The 14,083-nt window shown below is 31.7% G+C and overlaps 2 protein-coding genes across 2 annotated transcripts; one reads left to right on the forward strand and one right to left on the reverse strand.

The window, feature by feature from the left end:
• The first annotated feature begins 4,398 nt into the window (after nucleotides 1-4,398).
• LOC117691470 (uncharacterized) lies at nucleotides 4,399-11,575 on the forward strand. Its single transcript, XM_066085461.1, has 7 exons — nucleotides 4,399-5,110; nucleotides 5,548-5,623; nucleotides 7,058-7,859; nucleotides 8,080-8,559; nucleotides 8,829-8,955; nucleotides 9,334-9,464; nucleotides 9,629-11,575. The coding sequence occupies exons 3-7, from the start codon at nucleotides 7,653-7,655 to the stop codon at nucleotides 10,799-10,801; spliced, it is 2,118 nt and encodes a 705-aa protein (XP_065941533.1). The 5' UTR covers nucleotides 4,399-5,110; nucleotides 5,548-5,623; nucleotides 7,058-7,652; the 3' UTR covers nucleotides 10,802-11,575.
• Nucleotides 11,550-13,817, reverse strand: LOC136275701 (probable ATP-dependent DNA helicase RecS). Its single transcript, XM_066085462.1, has 3 exons — nucleotides 13,605-13,817; nucleotides 12,969-13,128; nucleotides 11,550-12,519 (listed from the first exon to the last, which is right to left on the reverse strand). Exons 1-3 carry the CDS (start codon nucleotides 13,780-13,782, stop codon nucleotides 11,586-11,588), a joined length of 1,272 nt encoding a protein of 423 aa, XP_065941534.1. The 5' UTR covers nucleotides 13,783-13,817; the 3' UTR covers nucleotides 11,550-11,585.
• Nucleotides 13,818-14,083: the final 266 nt, after the last annotated feature.

The following is a 14,083-nucleotide window of genomic DNA, read 5'->3' on the forward strand; positions in this document are numbered from 1 at the left end:
ACAATTTAAAAATATGACATCACAAAGTTTACCTTTTCCCGCCATTTTCTCATTTTTAGCATAAAACGGCTTGTTTTGAAGCAGTTTTTCTTTAAGGAAACATTGAGCGACTGCTTGAACAAACAAAATATTTTCACCAAAGATGTATTTTTCCAATACTTATAAGTGACAAAAAGTTTGTTCTTGTTCAAAGAGTCGCTCTATATTTCTCATTCGAAAAAAGGTAAGAAAAGTGTCAAATTTTGATTGATTTTGATTGAATTATTAAAATAGCGTCACTTCTGACGTCATATACTGCCAGTGAATGCATATAATTCAAATTAATAGTGAAAAACATATTTCATGTCAACTCTTTTATAAGATAACACAACAAATTAATGTACCTGAATCATTTTAAAAATAGCGAATTATGGGGGCCAAATTTGACTAATATCATATATAGTTCTTTGTTTTGTTTATTGAATGATTTGTAGCATTTTAATTAACAAATAGACATGTAATCCTGCATGTGATTTCTTTTTTCCATGAAAAAAAGTAAGCTTACAATCATATTTAGTGAATATTTAATCTATTCTGGTTTCTTGTATCCTTTTACCTATGCTAAAATTGTAAGACCTACAAGTTCGACATCTGCATTGAATTAAAATTAAATTCAAACACACCTGGGTAGCTGGAGACGAAGGAGAATTCCATGAAAATGTTCAAATTTTACACATTCTTCACATTTTTATGTATATATATATTAAAATGTAAAAATATGTAGTTTCTTGTTCATTTCAAAAGTAATTATCAAAGCAGATGTTATTTCAAGGTCAAATGTACATTTACATATCTTATAATCTTAATGGTGACAATTGGAAAGAATGGGGTGATTTTTCAATTATGTAAACACATCTAAATATCGTTATAAATTTATAACATATAAAATAAATGAAACATAATTGCATACTTTTATTGAAAAGCAAACTTTCATGGCTAACAATTGTAAACTTTTTTAAACAGCCTTAATTTTGTGTTGCATAATAATTTATCAAACACAAACTACAACAAGGCATGATGCTTTCCTAAAGTTTCATTACAGTAATTGGTCATGAATTATCCGATTTAATTAGAAATACCGGTTAATAGTCTTTAGAACACAAGGAATATGCGTGTGAGAAGAGGTGACAGGTTAACCTCAAAAGCTGAAACCCAAGAATCAACAGGACTGGTAAAAACCATGTGGCCGCCATTAGCTGAAATAAAAAAAAAATCAATAATCTGTGTTAACATACATGTACAAATAATAGCTGTGTTTACATTAAAATATGCATAGTATTTCTAGAAAAAATACACTGACCATGCAGTGTCATTAGTATGACATATTCCGATTCATGACATGAAGAATATGGCAATATAAAAACAAAAATTGGCACATATCAAATTGAGAGAGAGAGAGAGGGAGAGAGAGAGAGAGATAAATCATAGTGCAACAGTCAATATTTAAATTTGTAAACTACAAAGGAATACTGTATTAGCCATCCGAACAGCGTCAAACTAAAATGTACTGCTATACCATTTCTTATCAAATGCATTTTACTGTGTATTTTTGCAAAAAGATTTAGCGAGGTTTTTGTCCTTTTCCTATGAATAACATGTTTTAAAAACAATACTTTGGAATATGCGCATAAAATTCTATGAACAATTTTACAACGATTTGGATTTTGGTTGCACATTAAAATCAAAGGCCTAAATGGCCTGAGAGTCGACTCGCGTTCCATTGGTTGAAAATATTTTTGGTAATGTTTGTCAATATTTAAAGGTCTGTAAGAGATGATACATTACCTTCTTTGTTTTTCTTGAAGTTATTGAATCTCATTTCAGAGACTGTTTATGAAATAACATTTCCTCCAAAAATTAGTTGGTTAAATTATGGGTACCACATTACGAAAATATTGAAATAAATTGTACACCATGAACTGAAAGTGGGCTGAATGGTTGTGGCCATTTTACGACTGTCTTGATTTCCTTTAAAAAAGGGCTCTATATAAATATATAGGAAAAAGCACATAAATAATAGTTTACAGCTTAACATACCATATCTAATTCAATTTAAGGTATATCCGTTGGTTAATTTTGTTGACAATCCAGCCTCTTTAAAGGAAAGCATTGGGATAAAAAAAAATGTTCTGTATTAACATTGTTTCCCCAGTGAAATGGATTGTTCGATTGAAAACTAGTATAACATATCATATCATTGACAAGTCCTTCAATTCAATAACCATTGATAAAAAGATATCTAAATATAAAATTAAATGAATATGAAAACAAAAAAGTTGTTAATTTTTTTTTATTATAACTGAATAACTCTTTCTAAAATAGCTACAGCTACAACATGGAGATAAAATATAAAACTACTTGTAGAGAATGAAAATGGCATATAAATTATACAAATGTTCAGTTTGAGATTTTTTCATAATGAAAAATTACAAGTTAATTAATGATTTTTAAAAAAGAAACAATGTCATATATACTGTGGTTTCATTAATATTCAAGGGTATCAATTTTCGTGGATAAAGTGAAAATCACAATTTCAAGGATACGTAAATTCGTGGCCAATGACCCTTTCAATACAAAATGTTCATAGAAATTGCGTTTCAATGAACATTTAATTTCGTGGATCAACTTAACAACGAATTCCACGAAAATTGGTATTCAACGAATATTGATGAAACCACAGTACTGCACAATAATTCAAGAAATTGACTTTGAATTAACTAATTTACAGATACAATAATATCTGTAAATTCTAGTGCCATGTTTAAGAAGATACATGTAAAAATGAAATGTGACAAACACTACAATGTTCATATGTTCGTTTGGTCTGTTTGTATTCGAAGAAAATAATACTTGCCGAAATTGAATATTTAGTGTCAATGAGCAAAGTATATCTATAATTCGTAGTTCTACTCAAATTAAAAACATAACAAATATTGTAAAAATTGTAATTCAAAAGTCATTGATGATAGACAATAAAATGAAATAATGGAAATGTGAACTAAAATGTATAAAATAAAAGATGTTAAAAAAAAATGTAAAAAAAAAAGTTAACTCTCCAATAATCCTGTGGAATATGATACCGGGTACATATACACATAAAAACAATCCATGAAAAAATATTCCTATTAAATTTGTAGACTAGAACTCATGATTTGTTAATACTGAATAGGACTAACATGATCCAATCACAAACCAGCTTAGGTATATCAAGTAAATATTTTCCTTTGCCCTTCTTAAGAATGACAATATCAGATGAGAAACAATATGGCAGATAATGACAATGAAATAATGCACATTTAAGTGTTGAAACAAATGAAAGGCAGAGGTATTTTCAGTTAACATGAAAGTAAAATTTATAACAATGCAAATAGAACTAATGCACACTTAATTGTTCTCACAAGACAATAAATGTGGAGCAAACATTAAGCAGCAAAATCTTACCATTGCATTAGCAATGCAAATCAAATATTCCGAGAATTAGATGTTTACTAATACATCTATGATTTTATTTATTAGAATGAAACTTTCCATGTGGAAAGAAAACAAGGCAAAATATGAGCCATAACAAAATAACTACAGGTACTAAAAATAAAATAATAAAAATCACACTAAGTGAAAACACTATCGAGAAAATATTCAAAAAGGGAAAATTAAAGTTTATTCATATACTGTTACATACATGTAGTTTGGTCTTTATGACCAAAAAAAAACACAAAAACCCCCAAAAAATGTGAGAGAATACACATAAAAATGTTTTTTAATATATTAACAAATTTACAGTATTTAACAGGAAAATACTGACTAGATACTTAAAAAGTGCATGAGCTTGTGTGTTAATACTGACTAGCTACATAAAAAGTCTGATCATTATATGGATGCAGATCTAAAGTCAATTAGTTCTGAAAGATACATAGTGATTGACCTGACAGGTTCTAAACAAAAGACATCAAAATTTCATTTGTATTGATTAAAGCATTATAAAAATGCACAAAAACCGTGACACATAACTTCAAGTAGAATAGGAGAAAGTAAACATGCCTCGCATCTTTGTTTAAAAATTTTCAAAATTAAAAGAATTAAAATTCTTTTGTCTCTATTTTGTTTAATTTCCATTCTTAAAAAAGATCAATTGTCTTTTTTATTCCGTTTCTTTGCATACGGGCTAAGAAATTTTACAATATTAACTAAAACATTTTCAAATAATTTTCAAGAATCCTTAACCAAGACATATCAATTGTGTAAAAATTTACTCAAAGTTTACAATTTCTCCATTCTCAATGCTGAAAGTTGCTTGAAAGGGCAATTTGGTGGCAAGAACATCATCCAAGTCTGCCGCATTGCAGTTTAAATATTCAATCTAATTAAAATTAGAACTTCCATCCGCTCCCCGGTTTTCGATATGTCGCGTGGAAGATCTAACAACATTCCGTAAGAGGTCATGTTCTGGTGAACTCTGTATTAACCAATCAAATCTCGGTAGACTTTCTTGTGTCCGGTAGAGACTGGTTCTCTGTCATTGCTTTCGGAAGTTTTCTCATTCTATGTATTTTAGTAAATACCCGATGTGTTCCGAATTACAAAAATGGCTGCATCAACACCTCGAAAAACGTGTATTTTGTCAGACGTTTGCATTCTATGCGGATTTTCCTTCATTCAAATTGAAAAAACGGATGGTGGAGAGAAAATTCACAAGTTTTTTGATATTAAGTTAAAATTAAATAAGGAAAGAGTCGACAATGTAAAGAAGATTACCGGACTGCCAGACATTGATGTGGCGACGAATGCTGGCGTTTGCAAAAAATGTTACAGATCAGTAGAGTCTATTTTAAAGACGGAAGAAAAAACCCAGATAACCAAGCAGAGATTCCGCGAAATTGCAGAAACCACAATGAAATCACACATGCTTCAACTGCCCTCACCTAGGAGAAAATCCATAAGTAAACGAATGCTGAGAAGCCCGTCCATGCCATCTTCAAAAAAGCAGACATTGGTGAACCTATCATATCGAAAGCTCGTGCAAATAGCGCCATTTAAGGACCTGACGAATACAACAGAATGGCAGAAAACTGAGGTAAGTCTGCTGTCATACTGTTATGGGATGTAGGAAGTAATTCGAAATTCCTCTATATCAATTAACAGGTAGACATTCACTTTATTGTTTACAATATGAAGATAATGAAGATTTTACCGTTTTAATCTGACATTGGCGTCGGAAGCAAATTGAAAGTTAAGGGCTAGGCTTATCAGGAATGTTGACAAGCAAAAAAACTAAACAAAAAATAACCAGGAATATACTTTATATAGTTGTCCAAAATGCACCCCCTGTTCTGATGCCTATGTCTGAAAGAATTAAATGTATTGTCCATATATTAAACTAAATACAGATACAGATGTATATCAACTGTGTTTTAATCAATAGGATTTGGTTATTTATCTACTCTATTTGAAGTTATACATGTATGACATGTATGATTAAAGATTTTATGATTTACTACATTATATTCACAGCTGTCTCTACCAGTCACCTGTCCACCAGAATATAGTGCATCCACCAATATCCCTATTGCACCAAAGGAGAAACAAGGTATGTTGGATTTGTTTTAAAAAATTGAAGTTATGAATGTATGAAATAATAAAATATGACCATATTTCACATAAAGTACTCGTTATATAATTTTAACTGAGTGATATGTTGTTGTTGTTGTTGTAAGTACATGTAAACATGAAACACAAATAAATCATAAATTTAATTTGAATATACTGGCAGACAATCAATTCTCACCAAGTACCAATTCTTGCCACCTCTTTTATTTTTGACGCAACAATTTACTGGCAGGAAATGGTACTTGGAGAGAATTGGTCGTTGGTGAGTAGCGATCTAAAATAAAATATTTGTTTTAAATAATTTTTATCTTGTATTATCAATTTATTCTGGATTTTTCTTCTTCATAGATGTTACATTTAGTTTGAAAATACAAGGGTTTAAGCGATCTTAAGATCTTAGTGACATTCATTCCACACTATTAGACGGATTGAGGTTAATTCAAAACATTTAGTAGTTGTTAAGTGTTGAAAATGTTATAATGCTAATTAATAATTATGCATTTACCGCTCCAAATCATGATAGAAAATATTTTTATTGTATTGATAAATTTTATGATGAATTGTAACAGAATCAGTTCCTAAATCCTCTAAGAGGGCCTTATTCTCAAGCGCACTAAAATCGGACCAGTGTTGTCTAGATGGGAAAGTTGAGGTGCAATGTTACAAATTTATTTTTTTTCAATTTCGTTTGTTTCAATTAGTCTTAGATTACACCTGTTTTATTTGAATGTTATGTAGAAATGTAGGGAACTTGTTAATTAACTGTGTTGAACATTCCTTTAACAGTATGTTTTGTGTACCGATATATACCATAAAATAAATACTTAAGGGTTCCAATGTCAATAAATGAATACACCCAGAAAGATAATCACTGCTCTTTTAAATATCTATGTAGGTAGTCGGTCATTTTCCACCTACTTCAAATTTATGTATCGGTATTCAATTCATTCAGACAATTTTTTTTCTTTTACAAAAGACTTCCAAAGTTGTTTTTAAAACTTTTCCAATGACAGAAATCTTTGGAAAACTTTAAACTTAAACCTTCACTAGTAATCTCATTAAGATTTGTTGAGACTAAAAGATTTTGACGGATCGGTCAAAATTTTTCAGTCAAATCTCTCTGAGATTATATTACTAGAGGAGACTATTAAAAAAAAAATTCTGATTTATACATGTTTTATTTTCTATCTGACTTTTGTCGCACTGATTCAAATATTGTAAAAAAAAAAAAAGTTAAAATTCTTATTGCCAACAAACTACTTGTTGGTGTAAATATCAAATTTTTCATTAAGCAGTCATGACTCAAATGTAAACATGTATAAATTTTCATTGTTCCTTATAGACCTTAATTGAATTTTGTTTTATTGAACTGTTAAATCATTTCTTTGTTTTTGTTTCTGATTTTGTTGTACAGGTTAAAATCAACATAATGACCAACCAATGTCTACCAGTATTAAATTTCCAACAAGTAACCTTGCCAATGCAAGTAAATGAATATTGTAATGTACTTTTGTCTAAATCAGCTTTTTTAAGTATATAAAAGGACAAATGAATTGGCATTAGAAAAAATTAATAATGAATGAGCTTTAAGAAAATGTTAAATTATTTTGTGTAATGATGAACACCTACAACTGAGATACTCCAATGAAAATTTGATGCTGATATTAATGATCAGTTTAAATTAAAAAATTCAAACAGTATTGACAAGTGTTGACCTCGTTAACTTTAGATTTTGATATTTGCATTTATAGGTTTCAGTGTATTATGCCAGTGGGAAGAAGAGTGTTGAAATCACAAATGATGCACACAAAACTATATGTAAAGCATTCATCAGAGGAAAAGGTGTGGAAAAAATCATAGTTGATAGTATTTGCAAAGCAAATAAGTCAGCAGTAATTCATGGTGCAGGGCAAATTCTGAAGGAGGAGTCTCAAAGAACATGCAAGAGAGGAAATTCCCTGTTACAGAGAAAAGACTATCATAACTTCTTTGGCTTCCATTGGAAAGATATGTATGAAGACTTGAGCAGAACATGTCCTTCACTTCTTGAACTACTATCATCTGTTGTATGTGACATCCCGCCTGCACCTCCCAGTAAACCCTTTGTTCATATCATGTTAGCTGCTGCAGTGGCACTACATGGTAGAAATCAGGAGATGTCATTGATGCATTACTTTACCGGGTTTATACTTACACATGGAGGTTGCACGCAACGGGTAAGTTATACATGTACATGTATATAATTTACTAAGTCTATTTTAAATTGCAGTTGTAATTGTGGTTTTCTCCCAACCAGATCATTTTAAAATTGGTAATTTATATCTAGGATATACAAAGTATGCATCAGGTTTGTGCTGAACTAGCATAACATTTTTAATTTGCAGGAGCCATGCTGTGCAAATTTTAATCTATATTTCCTTTTAATCTTCATAACAGGATATTGAGAGGTTGTCTAAAATTGGATTTAGTGTCCACCCACAAACCGTTCACAAGAAACTTATCAGCTGGCAAGACAATTTAGACATGGATTTGATTTCTATTAGAGACTCATGGGCAGAAGGTGATCAGACGAAGTTCCAGATCATAGGCGATAACTGGGATAAGAATATACTACCATCTTATAGAACTTCAGATAGAAAAACCCTCTCGCTTCATCTCTTTAATATGTATGCCATTGTGGATCGGGTTGTACCAGCATCTTCAACAAACTCCCTGACAGAGAATAGACCAGAACTTGACAATCTGAAATTCATTCCATCAACTCAAGAACAGGAGCTTCTGTTAAAGGAAATGACCTTTCTATGTGCACGTTCTGTCATTGAAAACATACCACAGATTGGAAATTTGTTCCACAAAATATATCCTGATCATCTTGAGCACAAATACAGTCGCTTTGCTGGTTTGAAGACCACTCAGGTGATTTAGATTGAATTATAAGTAGTTAAAAGAAGGAGCAAATTAATATGTGCCAGCATTGTTTGTATGACCATCCCATAATATGTACCTACCGAAAGCTTATGAGCATAATCACGTCTCGGAAATTAGCTTAAACTAATAATTGGCCATATTTTCGATTATAGATTGTTATATAAATATTGCTTATGATAAGTAAGTACCTCATTAATGTTTATAATCCAATATCATTCTTATAACTATATGTACATTGTATGCATTTTATTTTGCAGTATCCACTTGGATTGTATGACTGCAATGAAACAAAAACTGCTGATGTTGTCCAGTTGCTGAAGAAGCTAACAAACATGTATGTGCCAATGAAAGATGATGAAATTGTTGAGCCAGTATTTTTTGGAGGTTTGTCTTTTATATTTTTTTTTATTTAATAGTTAACACCTCTACAAGTAGAAATATTTACACAATGTTACATCTTCAATACTATGAATATAAGCTTGTTTTCAAAGAAATGAAATTTAGAACCCATCCCACCCTGTATTCAAGCCTAAAAACTGATATCAGATCTTGTTATGGGAGTATATCTATAGCTTATATCCTACTTAATATCTTGTATATCTTACCTGTGAGAAATTAACATAAATGCAATCCATCTATTTATGGATCTCAGGTACACTGATATATGAATCGCAGAATAGTGAAAATTCTTTCAGATGGTCCACAGTTGGCTACTGATTTATAAGTTGTATGCATATTGCATAATATCTTATTCATTTTCAGGAGACCGACTCACCGACGAACGAGTGCAGGGAGCTCAAAAAGCAATGAGCAATGCAGGTTCTGCTAAAGAGAGGCTAGAGGGGTTTATTTCTAAGACAGAGGATTTCCACCGTCTCATGAATTTCTTAGAGGTACAATTTTTGCCATGGTTGAAGGCAATTTTTTCACATTAAAATTTGAAAAAAATTTTGTGTATGGTTAGCTAAATCATTCTTAATTTTGATATTATTACACCATTGTTTCCAAAATTAATTACCAAGCATTCAATATTTAAATTGATATATTTTAATTTTAGGCAATACACAAGATGACATTCAGTACGGAAAGTGCAAGTGATCCTGGAACTGTTTATTATTATAGAAATGTCCTTAACATGAGAAATGTCAAAGGAAAAGTAAAGAATTCATATCGACCACACAAAATGTTATACTATACTGTTTTGGATGGTATAATCATGGCACTTTTCTATTATCATTTTGGGTTAAAGGATTTTGAAAGCGATATTCCTGTACCAGAACATTTTCAGAATTTTACAGAGGAGCAGAAATTGCATTGGTTGAATGACATTTGTGAAGAAATTGTACAGAAGTGGTTTTTTGACAATGGCACAGATATTTGTCAATCCCTTAGAGAAGTACTATCAGATCCCAATCACCCTGAAAATTACTGGACTGAAAACATTTGTGAAGGTGGTCGGATTAAGTGTCACTTTTGTGAAAAGGATTATGCTTTTATAGGTTCATTAAAGTCGCATGAATCTAAAGTTCATAATTTCGTTGTTATGAAGGATAAAAAGCCAAAGAAAAAAAATGACTCGGATGAATTACAAGACTACATTTCTATGCTGTTTAAGTTAACCTTGCTGCACAAAAACCTTGACACTGCTGTAGATATGGGAGACGGTGAGCGTTCAGTACGTTCTACTAAGTATGAACTACCTATTTATAACAGAACAAGAAAAGTCAAGTATGTAATTGGTTCTATTCATTTATCAGCTTTGACATCTGGAGTACTTGAAGAGGAGCAATGTGAGCGTTTGGTTGCTAATCGATTTGTCAATGTACAAGGAGGGCGAAACAATAACATAGCTTTGGATGAATACCTCGAGATATTAAACCGGGAAAGCAAAATAGCCTGTTCAGGACATCAGACTAAAAAGAGTATTATAGAGCATTCAAAGGAATATCCGCATTTAGTTGGATTTGTGCAACATTTGGAGTCAATCAGCGATATGAACCCAAGGAAAGGATTTCATCACTTACCAAATTACCATGATGATGTTAAAAAAGTTGCCTTAGATTTGGTGAAACATAATGTACTGTGTAACATTCCAAAACGTCAATTACAAAGCAGATGCCTTGTTAATGACAAAAACCCTTTTGAAAACTGTTACTCTGGACTTCCAGAAATGATTCATCGCCACAAGCCAAGCTTACCATACCGACGACTCCGAAGTCATCATATTTAGCTTAAGGTACCTCACTACACCTTGAAGTAGTTTCTTAATTCAGCAGAAAATTACTTGATTATGATAGATAGCATGATGGATAAGAAGTATATGTGTCAAATAGGCGATAAAATGTGCAATTTTAGATAAAAAATGACATTTTCAAAAATTTCATTCAGTAAACATAAACAAAAGCCCCAGTCGGATTCGAGTTCATGACCTCCGGTTCACAAGCCTGATACTTTAACCACTGAGCTATTACGATATACATCTAATTCTAATTTTAATTAGATTGAGTCAATTGATACAAACAGTTTACCGAAACATTTAAATCGCCATCTTGTGACGTAGCGTCTTCAAAAGTACAAGTCTTGGTGTAGTGAAGTACCTTAACATAATGATTGTACATTGTATTATTGTAGTACAGGAATTATCACCCATGTCATGTTAATATTGAACAGTCATCTAAAGTAAATAATGTCACAGTGAAAATTTTTCTGTGGATGTTTTTCAAGGTTGATTCTTGCCTTTAATTCACCCTCACTAAGGCTGTCCAAAGATAATTTTTTGTTGAACATCACCAACAAACATGAAGAAATTGCCATTTTGAAAAATAACTTATTATAAGTCCAACTTTAATCTTCCTTGTACAGTAGATAATGTATTTCGAAGGTGACAATAAATATAGAATTAACTTTGGACAGCCTAATTACTGTTTAAAAAGTTTGATATTTTAGCAAAAATCAATTTAAGTAATTTTTCTCGCATATAAATAAAAGCAGTAAAAGGTTCAATTTTTATTTGATCAAGACAATTCTAAATTTTCATCATTGGAGAAGTACTCCTCTGTATCACTGTCAGAAATATCACTGTCTTTCTGATTGACGCTTACCGATGAATGGTAATAAATTTCTTCCAGTGGAAGCATACTACAGTTCTGACACTTGCATTTGGTTTTACATAAATCACAACATGTGTGTTTCCTGCTTTCATTCTCTTTAAGCAATGCAATAGCTTCTGGCTTTAAAAAACACTGCATCAATGAAATTCTCCTACAGTCAGTTGATTTCAAAATTTCTTTCACATCTGATGAGAGTTTTCTAAGATGATAACAGTTATATAAAATAATAGCAACAGAAGGTCCTCCATCCCTGCCGACTCGTCCGATTTCTTGAAGCAGGTCAACAATTTGCACAGGTGGTCCAAATAATACGACACTGTGACAATTTTTCACATCCAATCCCATGCCCAATGCGCTAGTGGCAATAACAATTTTGATTTCCCCTGTAATGTTTGTTAGACTTTCCAGGATTCTTTGTTTTTTGGTCTGTGGGGTTTCAGAATGAAACATTTCCAATAAAGTTGAAGTGAAAGGTAATTCCTTTGTAACATATGAATAAATTTCAGAGACATCCTTTATCGAGGTGCAATATATAATCGTTCTTGGAAATTTTTCTTTGAGTTCACTCAGCCCCTCGATAAGCCAATGCATTGCTGTTTCTACAGTGTTTGATACTTTGGCTACTGATATTCTAATATTTGTTTTATTTGGAGAAATAACTATCTCTTTGAAATTGTCAGCTAAATGCAGTACCTTCATCACCCTCTTTCTAATCTTTATAGTGCACGTTGCACTGAGTGCCAACACTGATGATCTTGGGTAAAGGGAGCGTAATTCTCCAACATCATTAAACCATTTACGAAATGTTTCCTTGCCTTGACTTTCACTATCGTCCCCCCTGTAAAAAAGATTTCAACAAAACTTTGAAACCAGGTATATTTATCAATATATAGTGTATTATGAAGATTAATCAAATACCAGTAATTAATGGTGCCAATGCTAAGTTATATGGAGGGACATTTCCATTAAGTAAATAATTTTTTTCTTAATTGATTTGGACTAACTGAAGAAATTTAATATGAACCATTATATATATAAACACTGGTATAAAATCTGTATGCTCAGCTTATGAGATGTGAACATTTTTTTATCACTGATAATTTTGGTGTTTGCACATGCATTATTCCTGAATCCATATAATTTTTGACAATGACATGTTCCAGACAAATGAGTGACCAAAAAAATTATATTTTTTTTGGTTTTGTCATCAGTTATTCAGTATCTTCAGAGAACATAGTTCAGTATGGAACTTGATAAATAAATACCTCTATTTTTAATTAAACATACCATGTAGCAATTGTGTGGAATTCGTCTATGACAAGCACAGACACTGGCAAATTTTGGATGCTTGCCCTCCATTCTGGATCACCTACCAAGGTTTCTGGCGATGCATATATGATGTCCACATTGCCTTCCTTTATTTCAATGTCACTCTGTGGACATGAACCTAACGGGAAAAGAAAAAGCCATGGAATTTGATAAGTACAAATGAGTAAATATTACGAATTACAGTCAACTCGTAAACAAACTGACTTGTAAACAAATAGTCCGAGTGAAAAATTACCTTGTTATAATATTAGTCATGCTTTCAAAGAGTGAGAAGAATATTTAAACTTGGCCATATAATTAATCTTTTTGTTTAAAGATAAGATTGCATGGAAACAGAAATTTTCTATCAAATGTTGATATAGGGGCCTCTTTGGCAAACTTGTAGGAGATGACACTAAATTACCTAAAATTTTACATTCAGTTATCTCACAATTTCTTAATTATTTGTAATCATATCAAAACTTAACTTTAACAGCTTATTTTTATATGTTTACAATCCAAGTATCATTGTTTTATATCAACGGTATTGCCCATACATGTAGCAAGTGATTTTTGCAACATTATTGCTGAGAAAAATAATAGAAAGGTAAATACCTGCGTAAGCTGATTTCACACCTGGAATCTTTGACATTTTTTCTACTTGATCTTGCATTAAGGCCACAAGTGGACAGCACACGAGAACGATTTCTTTATCACTCGTCAGTCGTCGGTTTACCAAACTGTACATCTGATAAGGCAGGGACTTTCCATAGCCCGTGGGAAGAACTGCCATGCAGTCCGTTTTATTTATCAGACACTGTAGTATTGTTTTTTTTAACGCATCGACTCCAAAAACTGGTAATAAATCGCAAACTAACGCTTCTATCGTGGACGCCGCCATCTTGTAAGCATAAACGAATCAAGCAAGAAAGACGCTTTCTGATTGGGTGCTTGAAAAGGTTGATCCATATTTTGATTGGCTTGTTAAAAAATAAGATAATGAATTCATATTGAACTCTGACGTGACCCTTAATGGGATGTTGTTAGATCTTCCACGCGACATATCGAAAACCGGGGAGCGGATGGAAGTTCTA

This window comes from Magallana gigas, chromosome 5, assembly GCF_963853765.1.
Source record: "Magallana gigas chromosome 5, xbMagGiga1.1, whole genome shotgun sequence".
In the NCBI taxonomy this organism is placed as follows: Eukaryota; Metazoa; Mollusca; class Bivalvia; order Ostreida; family Ostreidae; genus Magallana; species Magallana gigas.